Source organism: Meles meles, chromosome 21, assembly GCF_922984935.1.
Source record: "Meles meles chromosome 21, mMelMel3.1 paternal haplotype, whole genome shotgun sequence".
NCBI lineage: Eukaryota > Metazoa > Chordata > Mammalia > Carnivora > Mustelidae > Meles > Meles meles.
In genome coordinates, this window is record NC_060086.1 from 15,412,919 (window position 1) to 15,440,765 (window position 27,847).

Genomic DNA, 27,847 nt, shown 5'->3' on the forward strand with positions numbered 1-27,847 from the left:
TCTGACACGTGCAAATGAGACTCTGTTAATAACTGAGCTGTTACGTAAATGGTGAAATTTCAACACCCCTGTCAACTTGTCAGGCGTGTCTTCAGAGTTGAGGTGAGCTTGAGGGAGAGACACTTGAGGGCTCTTGCCTCTCCTGGGGTCCTCTGTAAACCCCGGGGCTCACCGCATGCAGGGGTGGGGGCACCCCATTCCCATCCTCCAACCCGTCTGGGGCTTGCGGCTACTGAAGATGGAGATAGCAGGATAAGTTGCCAGGATGAGGTCAGTGGTCATTGTCTGGGACCCCGGCTCACCTCACCATGCTTCTCCCCTGCTTCCTGCGTGCGGGAGCACCAGCGCCAGGCTCCGGCCGCCAACGGGCGCGCGTGTGTGGGGGTCTTGGGAGCCAGCTGTCCCAGGTCGGCGGGGCTCAGAGCAGGACCCTGGGCACTGGCCAGACCAGGCGGCATTTATTGTCCTTAGAAAGCAGGCTTTTCGTTCTCAGAAGTGTGTAGCTGAGACATTCTTTTCAGTCTCATTTCTGCCAAAACGCCGGAATTTAAGAAGCTACTGCTTTCTCACACAGGATTTCAGAGTAAACAAGATCTCAGACATCACTCAGGTGGGGTTTGTTGGCCTGCTCCCTGTTTTCCAGCCAGTCTCGGTCGGGGGCGTGCCAGGCCGCTGGCTGTGGGCTTGGAACCTCAGCCGCCTCCTGGTATTTGCTTTTTCTTCCTCCCAGACACTTGACAGGTTGTTCTTGAACCCCCGTGCCCCCCAACCCGCCCTGGGGTTCTGGGCTCTGTGTGGTTCACTCTGCAGGCACCCCCAGCCAGTGGCAGTAACACACGTGGAGTGTGAGCCCACGAGGGCTCAGGCCTCCTCCTGCACTCCACCAGCACCAGGACTGCCTGTGTCTTGGCCTCCCAGCCGGATGGACCATCTCGGGGAATTGTTCCTAGAGGACATGTGGCCTGGGCCTCAGGAGTGCCACCAGGACATGGTTGCCAAGCTGGTTCCTGGCCTGAGGCAGGGAGGCCCTGACCCTGTCTGGTGGATTTTTTTTTTTTTTAAAGATTTTGTTTATTTATTTGACAGAGATCACAAGTAGGCAGAGAGGCAGGCAGAGAGAGAGGAGGAAGCAGGCTCCCCGCTGAGCAGAGAGCCCAATGTGGGGCTCGATCCCAGGACCCTGGGATCATGACCTGAGCTGAAGGCAGAGGCTTTAACCCACTGAGCCACCCAGGCGCCCCTGTCTGGTGGATTTTGAAGACGTGCATCTTCTGGGTCAGGTTCCTGGGACTTTCATACCTCCCACCCTGATGCGTGCTCTCCACTCTCCACTCCTGCCTGGCTCTGGGTGGCTGGTTGTTAGTATAGTGGAGACGGGTAGCTGTCTGTCTTGCAAATCTAAAATGAGATTTTACTTTTTCAATAAAAAGAAAGGAGCGCTTGAATATTTGCAGCTGGGAGATGGCAGAGATTAGAAATGCTACTTATCTCTGTAGCACAAAAGAAGGGGAGCGAAGTGCTGCTGAATACTGATGAAGCCGCGGCCGCGCGAGCCGCTGTGGGGACGGCCGCCCTTGCTGACGAGCTCCATGGGGACAGGGCCGGCGTTCCTGGCTGTGCTCTGGGCCAGCGGGCGTCTCAGGCCGGGGTGGGAAAGTCACCCTGGCTCTGGCTAGAACTTCCTGAACTCCAGATGCCTTGTTCTCGAGTCCTGCCTGGCCCCGGGCCGCGTTGCCACCATCTCTGCCGTCCCCTGTGCAGCCTCCAGGCCTGCAGCACCTGCTGTCCCCCTCTATAGCTCCCTCACTGCCCATGTAGCCGCTGGGTAAGGTCCCATGGCTTCCTGGGCCAGTGTGTCTTCCCATCTTCATTCCCACAGCCTGCAGCCCTCTGGGTGCACACAGATTGCACTACTGCCGCATGCTGTGTGTCCTCAGCATCGCTCATGCCCCTCATCCGCAAAGCAGGCAGGACTGCGTGCACACATAAGGGCATGCTGCCGCGTGCCCGGCCTCCTCCTGGGCTGGGGTCATGGGTGCTGTATGCGGCTGGCTTCCATCGGGCGGCCCATGCTGACCGCCCCACCGTGGGTTTGGTCCCCCCTCACCCCTGCAGCCCTGACTTCCCCCTGCTCCAAGCTGGCATGTTCTCACTAGGCGGACTCGTGCACTGTCCCTGCCTTCGGCAAGGAGTAGGCCAGCATTGACTGAGCACCCTGTGTGGGTGGAGTCTGACCGATGGGGCACTCTGTGGGGCTTCTTGTGGAGGCCGGCTACACGTGTCGGACCCTGAGGTTGTCCTGGAGTCTTCGGAGTTGAAGCTGTGTGAGGTGTGTCTTTGGAATAAGGGGGACCCTGAGAAGGCAGAGCTATGCAGCCTGGGGCCTGCTCTACCAGGGACTCGACTGGGTCCTTGTCACTCGCATCTCTCTCACCTCATCCCCAGAGGCACTGCGTGCCGGGCATGGTCTTGTGTTGCTGCGGTGCCGATGACAGCCGAAGGTGTCCACGGTCATCAGATGCCTCATGTGTAGGAAGGGGGAAACTGAGGCAGAGAGGAGGCTGCCCTGGCCCACAGTGTGCGTCTGAAAGTGGGTGTCCTCGCACCAGCGATGACTTCTGTGGCTGGTCACACCTTCATGCCCAGTGCTCTTTGGCGTTGCTGGTCTTACTTCCAGCCTAACAGAGGGTCCCTATATGGGGGCTAAGGAGACTGAGGTTCTGGAGTAAAGACCCTTGCCCAGAGTCACACAGCCAGTCAGGGGCAGGAGTGGGTGGAATGTGGGTCTGGAGCTCACTTCTCACCCATGTGTGTTGCCAGGGCTCTGTGCCCTCCGCCCAGCCCTGGGCTCAGCTGTGCTGGGTGGGTGCTGCCTGAGCCAGCCGGTGCCCTGACGTTCGTTCTTGGGTTCCTTGGAGGGGCTTGAGTTGACGGGTCTGCCTGAAACAGGCACAAGAACGTTTTCCCGGTGCCACAGCCTTCTGCCATGGGGGTTGCTTCTTGGTGACCCTGGCCTTGGCCCTTGTGTCGTCTGCTAAGGAGCTCCATCATGTTGCCTGCGGCCCCCGTCACCGCCCCTTGCCTCCTGTGCATGGTGAGCAAAGCAGAAGTGGGCATTGGGGGGCAGGAGGGCAGCGGAAAAAAGCAAAACTTGGTGCAGGCCAGTGCAGGAAATGACATGGTCTCTAGTCAGTGGAAACCAGAGCCAGGTTCATGTTCAACCACGGGGTTGCTCGTGCCTAGGAACAAGATCTCATACATTAGCTTGCAGGTGGGGACGCTGGGGGGTAGACAGCCCAGCCCACATGTTCAAGAGGGACTGGGTTTGTACCCAACCCACCACACAAGGGAGACACTTCCTTTTTCTCCTGGGAACCCTGGTTGTGGCCGACTAGGACAGCCTTTGATGGACCGGTCTCTTGGAGACCAGCCTCCCTGTCCAGGTAGGGACCCCATGCTTATGGTGAGTGGCACCTGCTTCCTCGTTTCTGTGCCCTCCGAGGTGATGTCCCATCCCTATTCTCTTGGTGGGTGGCTGGGGGTTGGTGTAGGTGGCCCTGAGATTTTCCACCCCTGCCAGACCCTTGCTGTCAACACACACTCCCCCCCTCCTCAGGGAAGCACAGTCTTCCTGGGAGAAGACCCTGGGCCCCTATCCCGGGCTGGGGGCTGCCCCTGAGCGTGCTGTACACGCTGTCTCTGCACTGCCCTGAGTGTGTGTCCATGGATGCGGTGGCTTCTGCACGTGTTCTCCTCCTTGCTCCCCGCCCGAGAATCCTCCCTGGTGTCCTGGCCCCACCGGGCCAGCTTGTAAATGTGCATGCTTCCCTGTGTATGCCTCGACAGAGCTCAGGATACCATGTGTGCAGAACAGCACAGACGTGTGTGTGGTGCTCACATACAGTGCAAGAGTCGTGTGTCGGGTGTTGCTGTCTGTCCATCGTCACCGCTCCGTGATGCTTCCTTGTGCGAGCTTTCCCTGGGTTCCAAACCACTCTGCTGTTGGCAGGCGTTTGGGTGGTTCTCTGCTTGGGCTGCTGGGGAGTGCATGCTGCGTGGTGGGTGGGCAGGGTCCCCGGGGCCTCCACTGATGGCAGCCTGTTGGCCCTGTGCTGTGCCGGGAGCCCTGCTCACACCATCTCTCACCACCATTGTGTCCTGGGGCCGCTTGCCTGTCCAGTTTTGTGATATGTGCAGTCAGGCCTTGTGCCTGTTTCCCCGTCGTGTCGTTGGCTTTATACGCACCGATCTGTGTGGGTTCCTCGGATAACCTCTGTGTGTGTCTGTCTGTGTGTGTGTGTGTGTGTGTGTGTGTGTGTGTGTGTCTGTAGTGGACTCGTTCTTCTCGAGCCCAATAATTCATCAGCTTTGTGTCTTTAAAGACATCTTTGATTACTTAGAAAAGCACTCCATGTTTGTTTCCGAAAGCTGTCTTGTCTTGCCATCCCCATCTAGATCCCCTGTCCACCGGACCTGTGGCATGCTGTGAGGTGCAGGGTTTCAGCAGCCTCCTGTGCCCGGTGGCTAGCCGGTCGACCTGGTCGCTTTTGGAAAAGACCACCCACCATTCCCTGCTGGACTGTTGTGATCACTGTATGCATTGACTGTGCATGTCTGGGGCTGTTCCCTTAGTTTCTTAGTCCGTCTGCCCACCGTTTCCTTCTGATGAGTGTACATAGAGGAGGAAGAGGTCAGGAGGCTGAGCTCTGGAGGAGCCTGGATTGAGGGGGATCTGCGAGCCGCAGGTAAGGGTGTGTCACAGAGCAGGGCTGATCGACGTGTGGCTGCCTCAGGCTGACCTGTTGAGATGACCCTTCAGAAGTTTGCCGCGCGGGGTTTGTGGTGGCCTTGACAGTAGTGGGTTCTGTGGAGGTGCGGGGGCAAGCCTGTGTGAGTGAGAGAGCATGCCCAGAGCCAGAGCAAGGTGGCTCACGTGAGTTCTGTGAATGGATGGGTGAGCCAGTTGGGCTGGGGTCTTCAGGGCACACGAGCTGACGAGGAGGGCTGTGTTCAGGATGCCTATTAACGGGATGGCCTGGACAGTGGGCTCCGCTGGAGGTGAGTGCGTCACTGATGAGAGGAGGCGGCGTCAGGGTCTGCTGTGGCTGGGACATGGGCCGCTATCCATGCCAGCAGCAGGAGGGGCTGCAGCATGGGCACAGGGGAGGGAAGGTGTGGTTTGAGACCGGGACTTGAGATGGTCATGAGAGACAGTGGGGCAGGGACGAGGCAATGACTGCGTTGGGGGGCATCAGCCAGCAAGGCCCCGCGTTCCCCTCAGCGATACTCATTGTGCTGCTGCAGGGGTGCGGCCGATGCGATGGTGGCAGCCTTGGGCATCATCAGCGCCTGTGGTGAAGTCAGGAGGGGAGCAGAGGTACAGAGTGAGAGGCATGGTTCTCGCCACTGATGCTGGACTTCCCACTGGGATGAGGAGGGGGCGAGGGCAGTGGAATCTGTGGCCTGCGGGTGGCAGGGATGGAGCCGGGTCACAGTTCCTAGAAGAACAGTCAGGCCCTCCTGTGGGGGCTCAGGGGGGCAGGGCAGGAACTGAAAGTCACCTTGTGGGAGCAGCCCAGCTGCCTGGTAGGCGTGCTGTGGGGAATGGCAGCGAGGCCAGATCCTGCCGGATCTCAGTGCATGTCTGGGATGGAACCAGTCTCCTCCATCACGGTCACACTGCCCGCTGGCTTCCTCGTGACACCTCTGCCTATGCCCTGAGGATGCCTCGCCCCGGCAGCATTCACAGGGCAGTAAGAATGTGGGTCATGGCGTGTACTCTTTGCTGAAACCCTCCAACGACTTCGTGTCTGAGGGGGAGCTGACCGGTCTCTGCAGTGGCCTCCGAAACCCGTGTGGTTCCCCAGCCCCCTGCCTGGGACTTCCTCCCCGTCTTCACCGCTCCCTGTCTGCTGCACCCTCCTGAGCCTCCACGTTAGGGGTCATCCTTTCTGGGCTAGCTCTTCACCTTCTCTGATGGTTTCCTTTGTGCCGCTTGTTTCTCTAGTTGTTTTCATGTCCTTGGGAGCAGCTACTGTGCGTTCAGACAGCGGCCTGACATTTCCATCCTGCGCCTTCCCAGCTGTGCCCTCTTTTCGAGGGAGCCCAGCCCAGCCCCATCGGCCCCAGTGAGCACTCAGGAGCTTCCCCGGCTACTTCATCCCGGTTCCTCTGGCTGGCCAGCGCCTGGGGTCTGTGGCTTCTGGTGTCCATGCTGTTGGCTGTGGACGTGCCCGCGGCGGGGGCCGGCTGATCCCCGGGTTTGCCGAATCTCCCTGACCCACGTGCTGGGAGGGAGCCTTCCACGCCCGGAGGGAGGGAGGGGGGCAGGCCAGAGCTCCTTGAGTAACTTTTTAAGATCGTGATTACAAAAGGAATCCATTCTCATTTACAGCATTTGACAAAAACAAAGCAAAACAAAACCCGGACAGCTGAGAAAAAAGTATTCCCACAGTCCTTCTGTCTCGTCCCTTGAGAACCACCGTGAACGTGTTGGCTGAGACCCTTGCTCACGTAGAATCGGTGTTTTCCTGACACTGTTTTTAGGGAAGTGTAACACCCTGTGCAGTGTGTGGTTTGGGTCTTCTTTCTTTGCTTCATCTTGTGAGCATTTTCCATGTTAAATATTCCTTTAAAACTGAACTTTTGGCTGTAACTTTCTTTACGAATGCTCTGTCGACCCAAACTTGTTAGATACTTTTTTCATTTTTTCCATTTTTCCAAGTAGCACTCTGACTGGTACACTCATCAGCAAACCTGTCTGCATCCCTGGCCATCTCCTTGAGGAGTCCCTAGCCTGGGACTGGTGCCAGGAAAGTCCGCATGTTGTCCTGTATGACAAGACGTCTGGGCTGGTGTAGCACGCAGGGGTCCTGGTGCTCGCTCAGTGGCGACAGCAGGCTGGGGGGACCCCGCAGCCCAGGGCGGGAGCAGGTCTGGCCCCGTCCCTGATGTGCCCTGTGACCTTGGCCAGGAACTTGAGCTCTCAGAGGTTCCGGTGGGAGGCAGGAATAGGAACGGTCGATGTCAGTATGGCTGTGCTCCCTGCGCATAGTAGGACCTTCTCTGTCAGCGCCCCTCCCGCAGCGGCCAGCTTTCTGACCCAGATCGGCTTGTTTGTGCCACGCTGCTTGGACGCCAAGGTGTGCTTCCACAGTTTTCCTGAGACCCTTCTCCTTGAGGGGCACCCTTGCGCTCACCCCGCTCCGGGCCTGCGGGACGGCACCCCGTGCTCAGCATGGGCAGGACCCTGTGCGCGCTGGTTGTACTTCACTCGGGCCCCCGTACCTGGCTGGTTCTGCACGTGTCCAGTGCTGGGGGCCGCGACAGGCTGTGGAGCCCCTGTCCTCACGGCTGCGGCATAGTTGGTCCCGGCTCCGGTGCCGCCCCAGCCCCGTGTGGAGACCAGAAGAGGGAGGAAGTGGGGTGCACTTGGAAGTCCTGTTAACAGACGTGTGCTCACTGACTTGGCCCCACTCATCTCAAACTCCCGGTGGTCTTGTTTCCTCGAAAGCTCCCTGCTTTAGCTCGTCTGTGACCTCAGCATTCCTGGCTGCTCCTTGCCCTGATGTAGGGCATCCCATTCCCCTGCCACCTTGGCGTTCCGCCTGAGAGGAGCAGAGTGGTCGGGGGCACCGTCCATCCCCTTTGTGGCGTGTCCGGGGCCCCAGGGGAGGAGGGGCGGGCGGTGCCTGTGGTTGTGTGCATTTGTCTCTGGCTAGCGCCGACTCAGTCTTTGACCTGCTCCTTGTCACCGGCTGAGTGATAGATCTGGAGTCTCTGATTGGAGGGACTCTGGCAGCCCTTGTCCTGAATCTCCACATGACCGAGATTTGGTTAGTTCTGAGACCGAGGCCCAGCTCTTCATCTGTGTCATTACTGCTTCTCATCCTTTCCTGGGTGCCAGCTTCATCCCCTTCCTCCTGCCTTTGGGTTTGGTGCCTTTCGAGAGCCCGTCTTCCCTCCCATCAGGTGTCCCGGCCTGATGCAGCCCTGTGGGGCAGGCCCTGTGAGTTTACTTGCCACGCCCCTAGCAGGGTCTCAAGGAAGCAGGCCGTGGGCTGTGCCCTCCCAGATGGGTGTCTGACTCCCATGGAGCTTGAGCTGCCCACGTCTCAGGCCGGGCTGCAGGGAAGACTGTCCCATGCTATGAGGACACCCCCTTCCTGCGGCCTGGTCCCAGCCATCTGACGTCTGATGTTAGGGGAACATGGTATGTTGGCATTTCCTATTAAACAGCACCTTATTGAGGGGTCGTTATGTCCCATCAGATGCTGACACCCCGCGCATCCTCCCGCCAGAGGCTGCCCTGCCCCCGGCTGCTGGGTGGGTTTGGTCCCTCTTGCTGCCCAGCGAGGTTCTGGCGGGGTTCCCCCCAGCTTGTTGGTTTCTCTCCCTTATGGGCCTTGGGCAGTATTTCTGTGCAGGTCTGGTTGAGCGTGTCCTTGGCTCAGAGTATGGCATCTGTGCTCGGCCTGGGGGAAACCATCGGCTTGCTTTGCTCACGCCCTTGTGGTACCACCGTGGTGGGTCTTGTGGGTGCAGCGAGGCCCAGGGATGGCTCCTCCCGCATGTTGTCCTCATCACTCTGCTCACCCTGCCCCCCTGTGAGCGCTTGCTGACCCATCGGGTGTCTTCCTTTTGAAGTGCTCTCAGCGTAGATGTGACTTATGTATTTTTTTCCTTATTTGCTCACAGCCTTTGTCTGTTTTTCTGTCTTCTTAAAAAGTAATTTTGGAGGAGTTGTTAATAGCTTGAGGAAATTAGCCCTTTGTCTGGAAATATGGTTTCCCAGTTTGACATTTTCCTCTATTTGCTCATGAAATTTTCCTGCAGATGTTAATTTTTAATTGTTATCTAGTTGAGTCCATGGGCCTTTTCTTTCAGAACTTCTGTTGTTTTTGTTTCCGTGTGAGTGTGGAGTGGACGTTGTCTTTCCTCAATCGGGAATGGTCTCCTGCAGTTTGCTCTGTCGTGCTCTGGTTCTTCTGAGGCTGTCTTGCGTTCAGAGCAGTGGGCTCTTGCTGTGTGGTCCAGAGACCTCTGGTTGTCTTAACAAGACCCTGTGGACAGCCAGTCTTTCCTCGCTGTCAGGCTCCTCTGACAGGAGGTCTCAGTCCCTTTTCCTTGTTTTGAGCGTGAGGACATGCCTGGCTTTGGTTCCGGTGGCTGTGTGTGGTGTCCGTGGGCCCAGGTGGTGGGGTCCTCTCTGTGCTTTCTCCGTGTCCCGGTTGCTTTCTCCACATGAGCTCCAAGTGTGGTGGCCTCATTTCAAATAAGGGCAGTTCTCATCGGCGTTGCCTTAAACATACAGGCTCATTTAGGGGAGTTGGTGTCTTAATGATTCTGACTCTTGAATACACTGTCCAGGATGTACCTGCTGGTTTGTCTTTTTCTGCTTTTCCTAGTAGTTAAAATTACCTTCCAGTGGATTTTACACTGTTACTTTATCTTTTTTGTTGCCCGTGTTGGAGTCTTTTCTTCTGTGACATTGTCTGGCTTTTCCCAGTCGGTCCGACAGGGAGACAGTGCTCAGCTCTGTGAGCTGGGAGCCGCGCTTCTGCTCTGGACAGTGTTTGAGAGCACGGGCATTCTGGTCTTGGCTGTGCTCCATACTGAGTTGAGTCTTAGCCTTCCCAGACCCTGTTTTCTTTACTTTTCCCTGGGGGTGTTATGAGTGCCTCCCTCTGGGGACTGGCATGAGGCTACCGGAGCCCGAGGGTGCACAGTGCTGTGTGCAGGGCCGGCACCCACGGAGCCGCTGCCTTAACACCGTCAAGCTCAGCATTGTGGTCAGCGTCTTCACCACAGTGGCTTTGGAGTGGCCGCATGTCTGTGAGTCCGGGCCTCCAGCCGCACGACTCTGCCTGCCATGCACGGTGCTCTCATGCTTATGCCTGGCTCCTGCCCCTTCGTCTGCTGCCGGGTCCTGTTCTCCCTGTCCCTCCTCTCTCTGGACTGCTTGGCCCACCGCGTGAGAGCTGCTGGCGTGGCCCTGGCCCACTGTGCAGGAAGGGAAAGCCGAGTGAGGGATCCCTGCAGGGCGGCTCCCTTCTCCTGCGGGTGTTCCGATGGACTGGGCATGGGGGTTGGTGCACACACCGCACATGGGCTGCGGCAGAGGTGCCAGCTCAGCCGGGCGCACAGCCAGGCACATGCACTTGGCTGGGGAGCGCTCGCCTCAAGGCCTGAATTGCTGATGCCGGCCCCTGCTTCCCATGTGTGTTGTAGCTGCTGCTCTCCCTTTCCGGACTCCGGTCCTCACTGCAGTACTGAGGGCCCCCTCCCTGTGCACAGATCTGAGGGGTCAGTGTCTGGTTGGCCCCAGTGCTTCCTGGACCTATGCTCGCCGATGCCTGTAGGCACATGGCACTCCCCTGTTGCACCCACCCCACATCTCCCAGCCCTGGGTGCACTGGACTCCTTGTCTTCCCCTCATTCGTTTAGGATGTTTTGCTCACTGCCTCCTAGGTGTTGGGTACCATGCGTGGCATTGCCTTCCTGCAGCTCCCTGTCTGGTGGGGTGGAGGAAGGGCCCACTGTGTGCCATGCTGAGGTTTGTGGGAGCTAGGGAGCTGGCTCTGACTTGGGCTGTGCAGGGCCTGGGCCCGGTGGGAGAGACCATGGGGAAAGAAAAGGACATCTAAAGGAGCGGTTGGCTAGGGCAGTGGTCAGGGGAGGGAAAGGCTGTGGAAGAGGGGGGCTGCAGGCAGGTGAGTCTCCCCCAGGTGGGTGTGCCCCAAGTGGATCTGGGGCTCAGCCTGAGCAAGGATGCCCTCAGCTTGCTGTCCTCAGGGACTCAGCCTGGCCAGGTACAGGAGGGGGGCCTGCAGAGAGAGGAGCAGGTGTGGTCCAGCCACCTGGGCCCGCCCCTGAGTCCTTGCCGGCCCGGAAGCAGTGAGGTGCCATTGGGATCTTCTTTCTGGAAAAATGCTGTGTAAGCACCTCGCACTATTATCATTTAAATGGGACTTTTTCTACTACTGTGATGAAGTCTGGGCTCAGCCAGAGCAGGCTCCCTGCTTGTGTGGTTGTGTAGCTTTGGGATGCTAATCTCATAGACAGATGGCCACTTTGAAATCCATTTCCTGTGAAGAAATTGTGTGAAGGGAAGCACTTTCCTTTGTCACCAGCCTTCTTCCTCCTCTTGCTGGGCACCGCAGGCCTGTGTGACTGCTGAGCGGGCTTCTTATCCTGAAAGGCTCTGGTGATGTGCACACAGGAAGGGGGCCCTTCAGGAGGCAGCGTGACCCACTGAGACAAAGCTCCGGCCTTCGGGGCGCAGTGGGCGGCTTCTGGTCTGTGTTTGCGGGCCGTGTGGGAGAACAAGGATGGCACCTGCCGTGTCCTCCCAGTAGCACCGGAAGCCCTGCCCGCCGTGGTCTCTGGGCTGCGTCTGTACGCAGGCGGCCCCCTGAGCCTCTGCTGGTGCCTGTGCTGTGGGTCTGTTGCTCCCCACCTGCCACCGAGGTTCTGCGTCAGGCCTCACGGTAAACCACAGTGTCACCCTGGCATCAGCGGGATGAGCCCATGCGCCTGAGCGGCCCTGCTGTCCCATGAGCTTACCTTGAATGTTGCCGTGCTTGCACTGTGCCCGCGGCTGGTGTGCACGTTCACCCAGGGGCCTCCTCTCCTTGCCCTCATGTAAGAACCTGGCGTGTAGGGGTTTTTATCCCATTTGTGGGTGTGGAGGCACTGGGGCTCACCGTCTTACAGCATCCACACCCTCTCCGGTGTCTGGGGGGCGTCATGCAGGGCAGACTGCAAGTCACGCTAGCAAATGTGCCTCGTTTAAAACGTCCAGTATCGCACAGAGTGTGTTCTCCTACCGCAAAGGGATGGAAATTAGACAACAGAGGGAAATTTGGAAAATCCATAGACCAGAGAACATCAAACCACACGTTCCCTAATACCAATGAGTCAAGGGAGAAACATGGGAATTAGAAATGACCGTGGGTGAGCGGGGCACACACGCGGCACTTACAGGGACGCTCCCAGCTCTAAGGGCTGTGCTAAGACAAGAAGATAGCATCCCTCCTTAGTGAGCTGGAAGAAGAAGAGCAAAGCAAATCTACAGCAAGCAGAGGGAAATAAAAATTAGAGATGAATGAAGGAGAGGATAGAAAGAAAGAGCAAATAGAAAGTTACTTATTTGAAAAGACGAATAAAATGGACAAACCGTTAGCTGAACTGCCTGAGCAAATGGGGGAGAAGGGTCAGCAAAGCAGGAGTGGGAGTGGGGACGTTGCTCCATGGAGGGAGAAGGGCCTGGGAGAGCACCGTGAGGGACTGTGTGCCCACACACTAGACTGTCTCGTGAGACACACGGAGCGCCAGAGCGGATCGAAGACGGGAACTATAGATGGACCTATGTGATTAGTAATCAGCTGCTGGAATGTTTCCAGTGAAGGTCCCAGGACCAGATGGCCTTGTTGGTGAATTCTGCCTTATGTTTAAAGAAAGAGCTTACACAATGTTTCTCAAACTATTCCAAAACATAGAAGGGGAGGAATCCCTTTCTACCTGATCTTATGGTGTGCAAACAATTTCAGGAGCTCGCGTTTGGGGCCCTGCCTTCGTGCACACACAGTGACTCAGGTGCTAACACCATGAATTTGTGGAGGAAGCATTGGTATCCTAAGTCTTTGTGACCTTGGACTAGGGAGTGGCTTCTTAACTAGGATGCCAGAAGCAAAGAGTGCTTCATCCAAATGAAATACTTACATGGGTCAAAGGACACTGTAGAGGAAGGGAAAAGTCAGCCCACGGAATGGGAGAAGAGACTTGCAAATCATGTATTTGATGGGGACCTAGCATCCAGAACGTCTAAAGAATTCTCACAGCTTGATGTCAGAAGGACTAAAAACTGAATTTAAAAATGGACAAGGGGCCCGAGCCATCCATCCACGGAGGACACACAGATGGCCCGTATGCGATGTGGCTGGGATGCCGGCTATTAAGAACTCAGGAAACTGGGATTGGCGAGGAAGTAGAGAAATTGCAGCCGTTTCGTGTGACATGGGGCAGGCGCCGTGGAGGATGGGCGGCTTGAGCAGATGCCGGCACACCCTCGGCTGGAGATGGAGCAGTTGCCGTAGTCTGCAGCGGGAAGTGGCCCGGCGGCCCGGCGGCAGGGGACTCCATGATTGATTTTCAAAGTAGGACGTGTCCAGACAACGTGGCTATCACTCAGCCTTTGAAAGGAGGGGAAGTCTGGTACCTGCTTCAGCATAGTCGAGCCTTGAGGACACGATGGTCAGTGGAAGAAGCCAGACAGAAGGAAAACACTGTAGGATCCCATTCGTAGGAGGTCCCCAGAGTCATGTCTTTACACTCAAGAGAGACAGGAAGTAGAGGGTGGGCGAGGGGTGGAGGAGAGGAGGGGTCAGTGTTTCATGGGGAGAGTCTCAGTGTGGAAGACAGAACATTCTGGAGATGGCTGGTGGGGGCTGTACCAGTGTGCCTGTCTGCTCAGTGCCCCAGGGGTGTGTGCTTAGCAGAGGTTAAAACATATGCTATGTATATTTCACTGCAAACACCAAGGGCAAGGGACTTAAGTAGACGCTTCTCCAGATGCGCAACGGTCACATGAGAGCATTGGGACGACTGTGAGATGCCACCTCACGCTGGCTGGGATGGCCAGGAGCTGGTGAGGAGGGCGTGGCTCCTGGAGCAGTGAACTTCCGTAATCTTAACGTCCTGACATGTGGTGTTTCTGGAATGTGACTGTAAGAGACGGCAAGTAACCAGTGTTGGTGGGTCGAGCTGTGAGGAACTGGGAGCCACACAGACAGCGGGCGGGGTGCCAGGCGGTGTGGCCACTGTGGGAAACAGTCTGATGGGTCCTCAGAAGGTTCATGCGGAGTCCGGCCTGGCATGGCCGCGTGTAAGGCTGTTCCCTAGGGCACTGAAAACGCATGTTCCCCCGCAAACCTGCACTGGAGTGCTGAGAGCGGTGCTGCTCACAGGAGCCAGAAGGCGGATGGAACCCAGCTGTCCACCCAGTGATGTGCAGATAAACTGGGCATGGTGGGCCTGTCCCGCCGGGTGTGGCTCGTTCCTGATCAAGGTGTCGTGTGGCCTCACCTGGTACTGTGATGGCAGACCTGGAACCTGTGGTGCTTAGTGAGGGGGTCCCTGTGTACACGATTCCACGGGGCTGGCACGTCCACACCAGGCGAAGCCACAGACATAGATCGTAGGTTATGGGTCCCGGGCTGGGCAGGGGCTGGGGAAAGGCTGCCCGTGGGCTTGGGGTGAAGGAGTCTTCTTGAATATATGTTTGCATAGCATTGCAAATATATCAAAAACCACTAAATTGTTTAACATGGTGAAAATGGTGAATTTTCTGTCGATTTTATCTCAAAAAGCAAGTCAGTCATGCAACAAATGGTTTTGTTATGGTGGTGACTGATAGGCTCACTGAGCAACTGCCCCCCCCCGCCCCCTGTCCCATTCTGTTTAAGTGGGGTTGGGGGTTGCACAGTGCGGGGCAGGTCCTTGGCCTCTGGTGGTTTGGGGACAAGGGGCAGATGCGTGGAGGGCACTCCTGGGGTGGGCTCGGTGCTGGAGTAGAGAGCTCAGTGGGACCTCAGGGTAGTCTGAACTCAGTGCTCATCACTCCTTGGTGGGGACAGGGCCATGGCTCAGGCTTCTGGGAGTGTGTCCCCTTGTGTCGGAGTGAGCCACTGCAATGGGGGCACCCACTTGTTGCGGCTCCCTGGAGTTTGCCGGTTCTGTGATGGGTCATGAAGGGGTCACTTCAGGGAACACGGTCTTCCAGTCCCTAGGTCTTCATGTGTGATGTGTGGGAGCATGACCATGATGAACTTGGGGCCATGGGAAACAGTGTGGGCATGTCTGGTCATCGGTATCTGTATGTAGGTGGTTGCTAGAACCTTGGCGTCTATGGGCAAAACAAAGTTGGGCTTTGGAGCATTTTATGGGATTTGAAGTCCTTTTGCCTGTCCTCTTTGCCTCTGTTGGTAAGACGTTTCTCCTGAGACCTGTCATGACCTCCATCCTGCCCGTGATCTCCTTGAAGGTTGTCCCCCTGTGTCTGCTCTCCCTGGGCGGGTGCCCAACATTTGGTTTGCATTGATTTGTCAGCTGTGTGAACAGTGAGTCCGTGGCTGCCTCCAAACCAGTGGTCATGCCTTGTATAGGCTCAGGACTGCATCCCTGTCTGCAGCAGGAAGAAAGATGGGCCGTGGCAGTCAGGTCTCCTCATTGAGATCACGCCCTTGCGTCTGTCCTGTCTCCGGCTCCTTCCTTCCTTCTCTGATGGTGCTCCCTGGGGCCTGGCTGTGGAAGCCTTGGGGAGGTTTGGGGGCACGATGGGTGAGCCACAGTGTCCCCAGCCATGGGCCAGCAGGCTGGGTGTTCTTGGTGTTCTCCTCTCGGACCTGCTCTGGCAGATGGGCTGCTGGGTGTCCCTGCATCACCTCTGACCGGTGTGTGTTGTGGGCACTCACTGCTTGCAGCTGCTCCCACGACCTGCTCCTCTTCCGAGTCTGGCCATGGGGCCACGTGGCATGTCTGGCACTGCCACGACTGTCCTCTCTATTGGCCAGACTCCTTTTCTCCTCCAGAGATTTCAGAAAATTAGTGGAGCATTTGTAATTGCACCAGACCTTTATTTTTCTACACTATCTCTTCAGACACTTTTTAAAAAAACTTTTTTTTTATTTTATTTATTTGACAGACAGAGATCTCAAGTAGTTGGAGAGGCAGGCAGAGAGAGAGAGAGAGGAGGAAGCAGGCTTCCTGCTGAGCAGAGAGCCCGATGTGGGGCTTGATCCCAGGACCCTGGGACCATGACCTGAGCCGAAGGCAGAGGCTTAACCCACTGAGCCACCCAGGTGCCCCCAGAAACTTTTTTTTTTTTAAGATTTTATTTGTTTATTTGACAGAGAGATATCACAAGTAGGCAGAGATGCAGGCAGAGAGAGAGATGGGGAAGCAGGCTCCCTGCTGAGCAGAGAGCCTGATGCGGGACTTGATCCCAGGATCCTGGGATCATGACCCGAGCTGAAGGCAGAGGCTTTAACCCACTGACCCACCCAGGTGCCCCTCTTCAGACACTTTTGAACTTGGAACTGTAGTATCCGGTCTGGGCAATAGAGCTGAATGTCCACCACCACCCCGTTACCCCTGCCGGCACTGTTCGTTCAAACCCCCCTTGGGTGCACAGATTGGAAGGTGATGGGAGAGGCAGTGCCCGCAGCGTGTCGGGGAACGTTCATGTCCTTGGCCCACGGTCCTGCACAGGCACGTGCTGGAGGCCAGGTCTGAAGCTGGCCGTATCCCACGTGATGCTTGGCCCCGGGGTACACACTGCAGGCAGTCATCCTGGTGTGGCTGGAGGCCCCATGCCAGCCTCCACTGCCTCAGAGGGAGAGCTGGGAGCCCTTGTGCCCGGGTACCTGGTCACTGCAGGGGCGTGATCCCGTGGCAGCGGCCCTGCTCTCGGAGCAGAGCCGTGCTCCCGCAGTCCCGATGAGCGCTGGCCCTTCCTTCTAAAGGTCATTTCTGTCTCAGTCAGTTGTTAAAGTTCAAGAGGAAATAAACTGCCTGGAGCTGGCATTTCTCAAGTGTCAGCTCTCCAGCCCCAGCCTTGCGCCGAGCAGGAAGTGGGGTTAATAAGTAAGCTGCTGTGTTGACACGGTGATGGGTGAGCAGATGCTTCTCTCATCTCAGCTTCACTAAAAAAATCGTAAAAGAGAAACTAATGATTTTTTAAAATCTCATTTTCTCCTTTCATTTCTGTTGTTCAGCATGGGAAATGTTTTAGAGATGTTTATTAGTGGGGTGCCAGCCCTTAGAGAGCTTGTCCGCCACGGGCACCAGGATGTCATCCTTGGGGAGGGAGCGCTCCTCCCCGTGTGCCCCCACCCAGCCCCTGTGTCCTGCATCCCTGATGGGGGCTCCTCCCCGGGTGGGGGGAGACAGCGGCCCTCCAAGAGGGGGTCAGCTTCAGCGTCTACACACAGGGGCCGCACCTAACTGGGTATTGACTTGTGTTTTGGGTCGAGGATGGTGAAATCGATGGGGAAGCAGGCAGGCAGGATGGGTTTTATTAATCAGGCAGCACTGGTGGCTGGAAGGACGCTGCCGGAGCGCAGGTGCTGGTTGCAGGCTGTGCCGAGAGAGGCCGCAGCTCCGCTCGCCGAACCACAGCGGTCTATCGATCCTTGGCCCGCTGGGTGCTTCCACCTTGGACCTGCTAATGGGCCACGGGCCGACGCCAGAGAGAGATGTGGGGAATCTGCCGGCTCGACTGCCACCCCCTGTCCTGCCTCCGTGCCTCCTGCCCTCCCCTGTCAACTTAGGAGAGGTCGGGTGGAATGCCCTCTAGGGCGGCTGCACACCATGCCCCCAGCTTTGGACGGAGTCATGGAGAAGGGGGGAGGACACCCAGCTCCGCTCCTCCATGGAGCCCCAGTGCCCGTGCAGCCTGACTTCGGAGCTACCCGGACGGATCCCCAGCCGCCGCTGTCACGTGGGGCATGGTAGCGGTGGATTCACACTGGAGCTGCTCTGGTCCTGTGCAGACGAGATAGTCTGGGAGTCTTACAGGAAGGGATGGAAGTGAGTGAGTGGATGGTACCTTCAGGCATCATCTCTCTGAAAAGGAATGAACACTGCGCATGCATGGCCCCAGGCCCTCCAGGCCAGTGGGTGTGCTCGTGGCCGCCAGCAGGCTGGTGGGGAGCGCCTTGGGCAGGGTCTGTCTGCCTCCCGCCTCCTGCCTTTCGGAACCTTGAGTCTGGCACGTGTGGTAGAGGCAGGGACCGGTAACTGGTGTCTGCAGGGGGCCAGGTTGTCAATGGCTTTTGCCCTTTTGGGGCACAGAATGTTGCACGAAAGCGGCCACAGATGCAACGTGAACAGTGGTGGATGCTTAGCCAAGCATGGGTGAAAGAGCAGGAACACGGCCCCTTTGGCTGGGCTCCTGCCCGGCCCTGCTGCCTGTTGTTCCTTGTGTGACTTCCTGTGTTAGGACCAGGACTGTGCACAGGCCCTCATTCCCTTAGCAGCTCCAGAGTGTGGCCATGGCGCCCGAGGACGTGAGGGTCCGAGTGCCTTCTGCCTCTGCCACATCCTGCCCTGCTGAGTCTGGGTGGCCTGGGGTGGGTGATGAGCTCATCCTGCTGTGTGCCTGGCACGCCCGCACTGGAGGACGCAGGGGCTCCCCATGCCTGTGATTTGGAGGCAGCCCCACCTCTGTGTTTGCAGGCTGGGGACGGATTGGCTAGACCACATGATTCATCACAGTGGGACTGAATTGCAACCGCAAGGTTAATTCTCCTTCTCACATCTCAAGGGGGTTGTATGGTGCACACCCAGCCATCCTGCTGGAGATGCTGGGGCAGCAGGCTTGTCCGAGGTGGTGCCGGGCCACGGGCCAGGGGCCAGGCTACAGATGCCTGGTGTGTGCCTCCTGCTCCTCCTCTGGGCAGGTTCTTCGAATCCTTCCTTCTCTGGTTTTGTTTCTGTTGTTTGGGTTTGCATTTTTATTTTTCAGAGAAATGTGTAATGACACTTGGATACATTGAGGATGGGAATCAGATGGCCTATGTAAAGACAGCCACGTGCCACCCGGCCCAGGCATCACAGGGCACCGGGATGAGGCTCGCTGCTCTCTTGCCAAGGCGGCCCCTCCGATGAGTGCTAGCAGGACCCATAGAGGAAGTGCCGCCTGCCTCTGTCCTCTTCTCCCTTCCCTCCCCCCACACGTGGTTCTTGTCGTTACCACGGTTAGCACGCGGCAAGACTGACAGAGCCTGTGGTCGTGCTGCTGTCCCTGAGACCTGCCCTCACGGTGCCGGGCAAGGCTGGCCCCATGGCGTCCCGTGCACATGGGGCTCCGGGCTGGCCCGTTCCCTCGCTGGCAGGGCTGGGGGCCCTCTCCTGGGATTCCTGCGTGTCGGCAGGACCGGGCTGCTGGTGTCCTCTGCCTGCAAGCCTGTTGCATGCTGGGCGGCCCAAGTTCCGCCGTCCGTAGAGACCCCGGCTGCTCACTTCTGCTTTCACCTTCTGTTCCACACGTGCTTCGGCAAGCGTACATGAGCAAATCTCAGCCTGGGGTCTGTCAAGGAGCCTTTCCCAGCAGGCAGCTACTCCACCCCGGCTGTTCACCCCCCACACCCCCCCACCCCCAAAGGCGGGCGCATGGCAGGGGACTTCACGCATGCTCTGCTGTTTGCACCTCGTCTCCTTAGATCCCCAGTCGCCTTCACGCAGAGCAGGGCAGAGGTGAGTGGCTTCCTTCTTACTGGGGAGGAAATGGAAGGTCAGGCTTGCTGGGAGCACCCAACCAGTCAGATGCTGAGCGGGCCCCCACTGGGTCTCTCCAGCAGGGCAATCCAGCAGGGCTCTCTGGACACTGTCGTTAGCGCCCCACTCTCCTGAGTGCCTTGGGATTGACAGTGGGCTGTGTGGGGTGTAATGGCTTCCAGGCGGTGCACCCGCCCCAGCGGCGGCCAGAGCCTCCCTCGGCAGGGAGCTGGGAGTAGAACCCTGCCCGTGGCACAGGGCTGCCTCTGGGAGAGTGTTTCTGTGTCCCTGCCTTCTGGAGCTGCTGTGTGGCCCCCTGCCGCATTCCTAGGAACATGGCTGGGCACGTGTTTCTTGTGGCCGCAGGATGTGTGTGCCATTCTGGGGGTGCTGTCTCGTTGGACGGTTCTGCCGGGGCTCCTCACGAAGGCATTCCATTTCAGAATGTGTGCAGTGCGAGCAGGCCAGGGCACACTGTCCTCTGCCTGGCCTTGAGCAGGAGAACCTCCCGCCCTCCCCTCCTCTTGGTCAAGTCTCCCCAAAATCCATCTGTGTCCCTCTGATGCCCACTCCCAGGAGCCCTTGCTGCTTGCTTGCTTGCTTGAGTCCCCCCCCAGCTGGGCCGTTCCCGTCCTTTCCTGAGGCCCGGACATCTGTTCTCCTCTTGTAGTTGGCTGGTCTGGGAGCTCCGAGCTGTCAGTGAACTCCAGGGGCGGGACTGGGGGTGGAGCTTGCCATCCTTCAGAACCCTAAGACTTGCATTTGAAGGCTTCACGGTCGCACTCGGGTGTGGGGTAATGAGTGCATCCCTCTCCGGCCTGGTGGAACACGGCCGGGGCAAGGCGTTAAGCGGATAAACACATGTGCATCCAGAAACGGTGACGTGAGCACAAACAAAAAAGATTTAGAGCAAGGTGCAGGAGGGAAGCTTATGATCTGATGGGTGTCACCTCAAGGCTGTGAGATGGTCATGGGAGGTGGGAGACCATTCCTGGCCGTGTGCCCACCATGTGCCTTGACCTGGGTAACAGAGGCAGGAAGACTGGTAGGAGTGGGAAGGGGCTGAGGTCTAGGGCCTGTCAGCCCACTTGTGTGTAAAGTGTTGCTTGTCTGTGATCTGTTGAAAATGTGCTGATCCCTTTTACCCCCCTGCCCCTCTCTGCCCTGCTGCTACACCTTCCAGAAGGAAACCTGAAGTCCACAGGGAATCCGTGTGGCACGGGACCCAGTGGCCAGTAGTGTAACACCTCTGGCTGGAGGCTAACCCTCTCCAAGCAGCCTTCTTCCTGGGGATGGTTCTGACAGGTGCTCCCTGTCTCTGAGACCACCTGAAGCCTGCATGGCCCCTTGATCCTGGAAGACAGCTGCTCTGCCCCCTTCTCTGCGCCTGGGCCCCCAGTCTGTCCTCACCTAGGTGGTGGGGTCCCTCTGGCCTTTTCCCCCACACTGACCCCTCGCAGTGCTCTAGATTGGCTGGAGTTTGGCCTGTCCAGGGCTCTGTCCATCCTGTCTTGTCCCTTGGGTTCCCTCCGGCTGGGTGTCCTTCTGCCCTGTCTTTGGCCCCATGGCATCCTGGCAGCCCTGAGCCATCCAGCTGCTGTGACCTGTGTCAGCCTCTAAGCCTGGTGTCACACAGAGTGGGTGTCCTGTGCCCAGGAGCAGCACCTGATCTACATGCCAGTTACACCTCCCTGTGTTGGATCAGCTAGCTCTGACCTGCTGTCCACTCCTTGGCCCTTAGCCCTACCCTGTCCTTTCTATGGCTTGCCCCTTCTTTCTGCCGGACAAAGAGATTTCTAGAATGTTCAGCCTCTCAGCATTCCCTGCTGAGCCATGATGGAACCAAGAGCTTGGCCGCCTTCTTGTGGTGGGTGCAGCTGCTGCCAGGGCCTGTGGTGTCTGGGGCTGGACCTGTGTGTGTCTGTTTGTCCCGACTCAGCCTGGGAGCCCGAGTACCCTAGACAGAGAACAGGGTCACCTGCTTGAGGATGGTTTGGCCTGGACAGTGGCCCTGTGGGCTGCACAGAGCCTCGTGTGAATGAGTGAGCTGGTTTGATCTACATTTCTGAGAGCCTGAAGGCAGATGCTTTAGGGATTTTGCAAAATCCCTAAATAAAATAAAATTTTGTTAATGTGAATAAAGTTTTGTTAATTTTTTTTTTTTTAAGTTTTGCACAAAATGTACTTGGTAGAAATCAGGGCCATGTTGGAGACCCCGTGGCTTAGCTTGTGCTGTGCCGTTAACGCCCTTGGGCAGCGGTCTGCAGTGGTCCGCATAATCCCACGCTCTGTGCCAGCACCTTGTCCGAGTGCCCCGGATAAGGTTTGCTTGGCTTGGAGTTGTTTTGGGTTCGAATCTGGCAATGGCTGTTGGCGTTTACATGCTCCGTGTGTACTAGCCTGACAGGATGAGGCCCGGGCCCCACACAAGGCGCAGAGCTCCACCGGGGATGACGGCCTGTCTTGCAACACTGCAGCGCCCTGTCCGGGTCCTTCCCAGAGGCGGTGCCAGTCCTTGGGCTTTCTGCACACATGGGGTGGCTGATGTTCTTCCTAGGAGGACTCAGACAGCTACGGGGGTTGGGGGGCCGGTGCAGAGGTCACGCAGGGCCAGAGCCTGCTTTTGCCGTGTCTCCAGGAAGGTCATTAAAATGTCTCCTGCTGCTTCAGAGTAAGCTGTGTCCTCTGTTCCCTGAAAGTGGGTGTTCTCCGACAGGGACTTTGCTGAGGAGGTGGACACTAAGGTGCCGCAGTACAAAGATGGTTCTCCGAAGCTCAGACCTCATCTCTTGCAGCAGACGCCAGCTCAAAAAGGCATTGATCGATAGGCATGCCGACTTCGCCTTCAAGCACTAAGCACTTTGTTTTGGACTCCCAAAGGCTTGCGGAAATGCCAGTGACCCCAGAGTTCAGCTTACTCTTGGAACTAGCAGTTTAATGTTTTATGAGTTTTCTCTTCTTTGCTTCCCAAGAAAGACTGAGGTTCACCGGAGAAGGCATCCCAGCGGGGAGAGTTGGCCATCCAGGCGCTGGTGTCATGGGGTCAGGGCCCTGGGCTTGGTGCACATGTGGGGCCCCTTTCTGCCCCTCGGTATGTAGGGGAGAGGGCAGGGCCATCTGTCGGTCAGTAGTTTGAACAACTCTTTTGGGGCACTTTAGCCCGGATTCATGGAAACGGAAAACTGTGCTCCTGTGGGAGGCTGGGCTTTCTTGGTTCCTGCGGGCCTTGCTGTTCCTCGCCTTCTGTCCTGTGAGGCCAGGATCCCCGCCAAGGGGCCGGCCCCCTGAGTGTGCCGCCAGCCGTTCCTCTGTCTCCGTGGAGTTTGTATACAGACGTGAGCCCCTCCTGACTCCTTATCCTCGGCCCGTGCTTTGCTTTCCTTTGCAGCCGGGTGGGCGTCTAATCAGGGAGGGTGGTCTACGCTTCCTGTCTCCCACTTGATCCTGCTCTAATACCCTTTGCCTTGAGCCCCCTCCTTGCCCACATTGGGGTCACCGTCCCCTCCTTTCCCGTGTGACCGAGTTGTGCCCTGGATGTCCGCCCCTGGCTGTCCCCTCATGTGCCAGTCATACCTGTGTGTTTGCCTCTCGAGTGGTGTGCATGGACCCTGTTTTGTGAGGGGGTTGCTGGGGGGAAGCTGTCCCAGCAGGGCCTTGTAGAGGTCTGACTCACTGGTCCAGCGGTGCCCACGGCCCCAGGAACCGACTGCTTCCTGCGGGGGCTGCTCTGGGACGTCACGGCTCTCTCTTTCCGTCTCGGCTATGGCTTGACAGGTAGCAACAAGGACCCTTTGTGTCATGTTCTCTTGGTTCACGTGAGCCATGTGGGTTCTGTGCCCCACCACCCTGCAGCCCCATGATGTCAGGCCTGTGTTTCTCGTTCCCCGGGTTTGCGCAGGACCCACAGAGCTTGTTGCTGGGGCCCGTCACCGCTGAGTGAGTGGCTGAGTGCCTCTAGCTGCCAATGGCTCTGGGCCCTGCCACACAGCGTTCAGGGGCGTCCCTTGGGTTGCCCTCGGGGGATTTTACCTTCCCTCCGGCTTTGGGACAGTTGAGCACCGACCAAGTGTCAGGCCTCAGGCAGGCCTGGGGACGCAGGGCCAACAGCCCTGAGGGTGGAGCTCATCCCACGACTGCAGGCATGGTGCCTGTCCCGTGCTGGCCCTGCAGGGTCATGTGTCCTCTGGTGTTACTCCTTCCCTTCCTGCTTTCCTGGAAAGCATCTCACCACCAGGAGAAGCAGGTGTTCTTTCCAACTGGGCCCAAGGGCTTTGCTCACCTGAGCTCAGCCCCATCGCTATGAAAGGCCCAGTCACCTTCCTGTCTGGAGCCGCCAGACGCATGGGGGTGCTGCCTCTGAGTTGACACGCTTGTTCCTGTGACATGTCAGGACTGGGCTGGGCTCTCGTCAGACACCAGGGGGTTGAGGACTGCTGGTGCTTTAAGGGCTTGCACAGTGAGCTGGCAGCCAGGAGACGAAGACAACAGGCGTCCTGTGCCCCAGCTTGCCCCCCACCCCCCAGCTGCCATCTGCTCTTGGGGTGGTCTTCCGTCTGACCCCCACATGGCTATGAGGGCATTGTGCTGCCACATTGTGGGGCGCGGGGCTTGGCAGACTCCCCCAAGGCTTTCCCCACTGAGCTGGTGGTCAGGGCAGCTTCTGAGCGGCTCGGGTCGATGGCATGCGCCTTGGCATGCATGAGTGAGGGAATGGGGCTGTTCACATTCAGTCGCTCATGTTGGAGCATGGATTCCAAGCCCTCGTGAGCTGCCCACCTGAATTCAGTGATTCTGGGGTCGATGTCACAGGGCTTGGTTATCAGGTTGGCCTATGAAGAGTTTAGATGGAGTTAGAACTCAAAATAGCCTCTTAATAGGCCTGTTTCAAGTGGCTCTGTGTGCCTGTTCTTACGTGTCTGGTCGCGGAGCACCTGGAGGAGTGGGAGCGGTCAGTCTGGCGTGCCGCTGGGCGGCGCCTGGTTGTGAGACTCTGGGATGGCCGAAGGGAGGTGAGAGTGAGGGGCCCGGCCTGTGGTCCACTCTCTCCTCTCTGCGTGTTTCCCCTTCACTTCTATATGGAATAACAAAACCCCGTGCTCAGGTGTGGGAGAGAAGAAACGGGCATTGTCCGTCGTTCCGGTAGATGAAGGTTTCCTTAAGTTGAGTGATCAAAGCTGAAAGACTGAGATTGGAGGCTGGGTGTGGCTGAGCCCGTAGGTGCCCTCCTTGGCTCTCAGACTGAGCCTGACATGGTCTGCCCCCCCCCCCCCCCCGCGCCGTGCCGCTCCTATGAGTGCCCCGCAGCCCCCCTATGGCACAGTCCAGATGATGGTCTGCTTCCCCGGGGCTTTTGAGATGGTAAGGATTTCCTGTGGAAAGAGACACCTTTCCCGCACAGAGAGGATAGCTCCTCACTGAGGGTCCTTTCCCAGGACGCCTCCCTTCCCAGCCCCTCTCCGCAGAGCTCGCTTCCTAGGGGGCTGCCCTGGTCATTGTCCCCTCCATTAGGCCCTGGAGACGGCCACCCTAGGTGTAGAATAGTGAGGCCGTGTGGTCTCGGGAGTCAAGGATTCTTCTTCCCATGCGTGCTGGGCACTGGCTGCTGTTGGCTGTTTAGGAACATGTCAGAAGCAGAGGGTGGTCCCCGGCAGGACGGGGGCACTAAGGGCATTTTGGGGGAAAGAGAGGCAAAGACCAGGCTCTGGAGGTGCTTTGCGGCCGTGCTAGGGGGTTGGGTGTTAGCCTGTGGGCCGTCAGGACTGCGGGGTCCAGAACGGGGCCACCCGTGGTCTTTTGAAGGGTCGGTTCCCAGGGGGCTGGCCCAGGTGGGGCCCACAGGGAAGGTCGGTGTGTCGGGATTGTGGCCCGTCGTGAGCAGCTACCTGGGTGCCCCAGCCCCCCGGGGTGTCCTTGCCCCTGCTGACGGCCCGCTGGGCCATGCAGGGAAACAGGCCCCAGCTCAGGCAGAGGGGGCTCCCTCACCCCAACTGCTGCACATCTGGCTGCTGGGATCCGGATGGAAGTGCTTGCTGCTAATTTAGCTCATTCAGAAGTGCTTTCTCCCTGAACGCTGTGTTGCCGACAATTTTCCCCATTGTGTGTGGGGTTGAGCTCCCCCTCCCCCCCGCCGCCTGCGTGTTCTGGGATCACCCTGGGTGTCTCTTTGAAATCCAGAAACTCCTGAAAAGCTCTAAGTAGCTATTCACCAGTGAGGAAATGGCAGCGTGCCGCTTGCACGTGCAGCTCTATTTTGGGACCAGCGTGACGAGCGTGTCCTGGTCCCGGGGGGCCCGTAGCTGGGGTGGCGTCCCGCGGGCCAGGTCTCACTGCTCTGCCCTCTCGCCTTTCTCATGCAGTGCCCGCGGACTGGAGAAGGCCCGGCAGCAGCTCCAGGAGGAGGTCCGCCAGGTCAGCAGCCAGCTGCTGGAGGAGAGGAAGAAGCGGGAGACGCAGGAGGCCTTGGCGCGGAGACTCCAAAAGCGGGTCCTGCTGCTGACGAAGGTACGGGGTATGGTAGGGGTGCCCGGGCTGGCCCTGTTCGGGAGGCCTGCTATCTCGGCCTGCAGCCGCCAGCCTGTCCCTGCCACGTCTAGCTAGGGCACCTGGTCCCCAGACATGCATGGTTGTCAAGATCGCTACCAAGGGAAGGGCACCGTTAACCACAGTGGTTTATGTGGTCTGGTTGGTCAGGCTTGTGTGGAGCTGCCTGTGTTCTCCCACAGAAGAGCGTCCACTTCCCTGCATCCAAAGCAGGGAGTCATGGTGGCTTCCTCAGGCTGGCCTTTTATCCTGGGATGCTCGCGAGTTCTTGAATCCCAGCAAAGACTAATGCAAACCCCGCTGGTTCCTTTGGGACTCAGAGGGCCCAGGTGTGGGCCCCCTTCTGGAAGGCCATCCTGCCACCTAGTGCTCTGGTGAGGGGCAGGGCTGGGGCTGTGCTGACCTGGTCCGCAGGCAGGGTCTACCCTGCCCTAGGCTGTGGGCGAGGACAGCCTTCCCTCCCTTCAGGGACCTGTGAGCACAGGATAAATGGGGACTGGCCTGTGGCCCGTGGTTTGGAATAGAATGGTCTCAGAGGCCAGATGCCCTGGGCTGAATGTTCTTATTCCCAGCCTTGTGGGTGGGACAGGGCTCTCTCTAATCCTCCTGTGCCTGACAAGCTTCTGATGTCTAGCTGGACAGAGTCCGCGGGCAGTGTGTTACTTAAACATTCCCTTGGGTGCTGAAGTTTCAGGAGATGGGGGTGAGAGAGCCTGAATCTGGCCCTAGACGTTCTCCAGGCACGGATGTGGGCTGTCCAGCCTGCTGGCCAAAGACACCTTCCAGCTGCCCCAAACCCCACACTGTGTGGGCCGAGTGGGCCATGCCAGGCAGTGACAGTCTACCTGGGGGACGCCAGGAGTTATTCCTCATGCTCTTGGCCTTTTCCTTGCTATGCCATGTTGTCACTCAGAGCCTTGTCGTTACTCAGGGCCCTGGGTCCAGGGGCTTCCCAGGTCACACTCAGCCAACCTCTGCACACAGGTCCCTGGTGCTGCCCCCGACATCCTGGCTCTGTGGGTGGTCTCTGCGGGAGAGTCATGCAGCGTCCCCTCATGCGCCATGTCCAGGATCTTCGCCTTTTGGCAAAGGCAAGGACACGGTCCTTACGCCTGGGTGCTCGTGGTGGGTGACGGTCAGGGGTATGGAGCCGCCTCCTGGTGCCCCCACTTCTTTCTCCCTTCCTTCCCCAGCGTGTACTGTGTGCCACCAGCTCATCTCTGCGCGTGGGCGGGGTCATGGCCCTTCTAGCACTTACAGTCTCGCGGGACAGGAAGCAGTGATACACGTTTGCTAATTGTGACGGAAGTTTTTCTTTCTTTACATTTTTGTTTTAGAGAGAAAGACTATGCTTGCGCACGGCGGGTGGGGGGTGAGGGCAGAGGGAGAGAGGCTCCCAAGCAGACTCCCAGCTGGGCGTGGAGTCCGACATGAGGCTCTCTCTCATGACCCTGAGATCGTGACCTAAGCTGAGATCGAGCCGACCGCCCAACCGACTGAGCCCCACGCTCATGCCCTGTGTGGTGGAATTTGTTGGAGCTGAAGCCGTGGCGGAGCTGGGGCCAGAGAGTCAGTTTGTGAGAGTCGCGTGCAGGATTTGGGGGCATGGGTGTGAAGGGGCAGCCCATGCTGTCGGCATCGGTCCAGACCGTGGAGGGCAGAGGGAACAAGAGGTGGATGGCATGCCTACCTGGATGGCGCGGCCATGGCTCAGACCTCGGAGGGGCTGCATGTGGCTGGGGGAGGGACGCCTGGACCTCACGTTCTGTATGTGGGAGCGAGTCCAGGCTGCAGTCCCCAGCGTGGGAAGCTCCCTTGGAGAATGTGCTCAGTCCGTCCGGGTCCCCGTTTTGCCATCCACAGAGCAAGCAGGGGCGTGGTGTGCTGGAGCAGCCTCATGGGCCAGCCCGACTGGCTCCCGTGTGGACAGTGCTGGTGAGGCATGTGAAAACTACGGAGGAGGAAATGGGTTGGAGGGCCCTGAGGAATGGAAACCTGGGACCACCGCACCATCCGGCAAGCCCACTCT

At 58.1% G+C, this 27,847-nt stretch overlaps 1 protein-coding gene across 1 annotated transcript in view; it reads left to right on the forward strand.

Annotated features, from left to right (window-relative positions):
- MAD1L1 (mitotic arrest deficient 1 like 1) overlaps positions 1–27,847 on the forward strand; it is a 309,358-nt gene that overhangs the window by 95,608 nt on the left and 185,903 nt on the right. Inside the window, exon 10 of the mRNA XM_045993575.1 lies at positions 25,635–25,779. Coding sequence (XP_045849531.1) covers positions 25,635–25,779 — 145 coding nt within the window. The remainder of the gene's footprint in view (positions 1–25,634; positions 25,780–27,847) is intronic.